The sequence below is a fragment of the Ipomoea triloba genome, chromosome 1, assembly GCF_003576645.1.
Source record: "Ipomoea triloba cultivar NCNSP0323 chromosome 1, ASM357664v1".
In the NCBI taxonomy this organism is placed as follows: domain Eukaryota; kingdom Viridiplantae; phylum Streptophyta; class Magnoliopsida; order Solanales; family Convolvulaceae; genus Ipomoea; species Ipomoea triloba.
Genome location: NC_044916.1, coordinates 20,115,380 through 20,118,000, shown reverse-complemented (window position 1 = coordinate 20,118,000; position 2,621 = coordinate 20,115,380). Strand labels below are relative to the sequence as shown.

The following is a 2,621-nucleotide window of genomic DNA, read 5'->3' as shown; positions in this document are numbered from 1 at the left end:
CTTAAACTTTGTGTCCAAAATGACTAATGGGGATTAAAGTAGGTAGATATTCTTACAACGTGTCTAGTGTCGCCTGGCATGTGGAAGTGTCGAAAAATCACCACCTTAGCAGTGCAACATTTTGTACATTATTGCAAATAAAAAATAAAATTAAAAAAATCGTCACGGACCGAAAAACCATTTAATTGTAATAATGAAAGCCAGCCAACTGTTTTGGTTCTGATGCTGCATGGATCACCCAAATTAAATCTCACTAAAAACTGAACAATAAATTAATTATTATATTATATAGGAAAAAGTGTCAAATAGGCCATTGAACTTATCGCTTTTGTGCAATTGGACCATTGAACTTAAAATGTGTGCAATTCAACCATCAAACAAGCAAAATTTGTGTAATTGGACCATTTTTACAAAAATTTTCTGGTAAAATCCAATTATATTACTAGCATATATGTATTAAGAGTGACATTTTCTTCTACCATACTAGTTGTGAGTCAATATTGAAATGTTTTTAATTCAAATTGAATTAAAATTTTTTGTAAAAATGGTCCAATTGCACAAATTTTGCTTGTTTGATGGTTGAATTGCACACTTTTTAAGTTCAATGGCCCAATTACACAAAAGTAACAAGTTCAGTGGCCTATTTGACACTTTTTCCTATTATATATGGCTACTAGCTAATTAACGCCCGCGGAAGAGCCACGTCTTTCCCGCACCAAAACCGGCAAACCGCCGTAAAAGGAGGCGGTGAGGCCGGGAGAGAATCGAGGCGGGGAGCGGTCATGAGGCTGAGCCAATTCGATACGAATGCGGCGAAGAAGCGAGAGAACCACCGTCCTCACCTCCAGAACCGCCATTTCTTTTCCCAGACACACTCTGAGTCCGCCTTGAAAAACCGGGTACTTGAAAGGATTTTCCTGGAAGAAAACGCCATTGTTAAGCCACCTCTCTGGCTTGAACTCCAAGCAATCTGAACCCCATATCTCCTCCATTCTCCCCATCGCATATGGGTGATATGTCACCCTCGTCCCCTTCTTCACCACCGTCCCGTCCGGCAAGACGTCGTCTTCCAGGCAGAACTTGGAGTCGAATTGAATGGGCGGGAAGAGTCTCATGCTTTCGTACACCGCCGCTTGAAGGTAATGAAGATCTCCGAGGTGTTCGCACTTGGTGGGGTTTTTATTCGGTCCCAGGACGGAATCGGCTTCCGCGAGAATGACGTCGGGAACCTCCGGGTGGTTCGCCGCCAGCCAGAAGAAGCTGGTGAGGGCGGCCGCCACCGTGTCGCGGCCGGCGAGGAGAAAGCTGATCACGATGTCTCTCAGGTAGATTTCGTCGCTAATGCTGCCCATGAATCTCGAGAGAAGATCTTTGTGATTGGAGAAGCCCAGTTTTCGCTTTTGACGGATCACTTCCGTCGCTAATACATTGATCGTCTCAATAGCCTTTTTCAGTTCCTTCTCGCCGCCGATGTTCAAAATCCTCTTCAGCTTCCACACGATCGGCGCCGCCGCCATGGCCCGCTCCGCAGTCAGCTTGGAAGCCGAGTCGAACGAGGCCGCGAATTCCGGCATAGCCAGCAGAGACTCCAGGCACTTGGGGTCCAACCCAAAGGAGAATCTACAGATGCTATCAAACGCGAATCGCCGGAAAACGTCCTGTAAGTCAAGAACGGCGCCGTCATTCGACGCCAGGAGCGGCAGAAGGCGGCGGTCGATCTCTGATTGAACCACGTGAAACGCATACGAGCGTATCGACGAGCTCCCCAGCTGGTGGCTGGCCATCTTCCGCTGGAACAGCCATGAATCGCCGTCGACGTTGAAAATCCCGCGGCCCAGAAAATCACCCAAGATGGCGGAAAACGCCTTCCCTTTCGGGAAATTATCGAACCGGGTCTTCAGCATATACTCGACATTATCCGGGTTAGCGGTGACGATGTTTCGGAGAACATGGATGTGAATGGTTCCGGTGGGAGACGATCGGAGAAGATGAGTGTACCAGTCGGCCAAATTGGTGAAGTGGGATTTCCAGGTTGAGTTGATGTATGCATTGCAGACATGGCAATCACACCATAGCTTTATCCTCAAGAGATAAAAGAGGAGAAGAAGGAAAAAGGCAGTGATGAAGAAGAAGAAGAAGAGTGGGTTTTCTTCAAAGGGCCTCAACCTCCAAGAAGGTTCAAGCTCCATGGATAGATGCATAAAGATGATGAGCTAACATGATGCTACATATATACAAGAAGAAAGAGAAATGTCCATTACGTACGTTTCATATACATATAAATGCTCGCTCTCTCTCTCTCTCTACAATATTGAAAATATTATAAATCTAAACTTTTTCATTTTATAAATAAAGTGAGATTTCCAACATACTAAAGCTAGAGCTTTTATAACATCGTACAATATTATATTGTATTTTGTAAGATCGATAAAGCCATAAATTTTTTATTTGGAGTACAGTAACTTTTATTATTATTATTATTATTATTATTATTATTATTATTTTCACCTATGCGATGCACGGAACGGATTTGCTATAATATTTTAAGAACAGATTTGCTATAATATTTTAAGACTGTTTAGATTGATATATAATTATAAAAATCTTTTTTTTTTTAATTT

The 2,621-nt window shown here is 43.1% G+C and overlaps 1 protein-coding gene across 1 annotated transcript; it reads right to left on the bottom strand.

The window, feature by feature from the left end:
- Window positions 1-561: 561 nt before the first annotated feature.
- On the bottom strand, window positions 562-2,213 carry LOC115999630 (cytochrome P450 94C1-like). Its single transcript, XM_031239473.1, has one exon. It carries the CDS (start codon window positions 2,199-2,201, stop codon window positions 678-680), a length of 1,524 nt encoding a protein of 507 aa, XP_031095333.1. The 5' UTR covers window positions 2,202-2,213; the 3' UTR covers window positions 562-677.
- Between the last annotated feature and the right edge of the window lie 408 nt (window positions 2,214-2,621).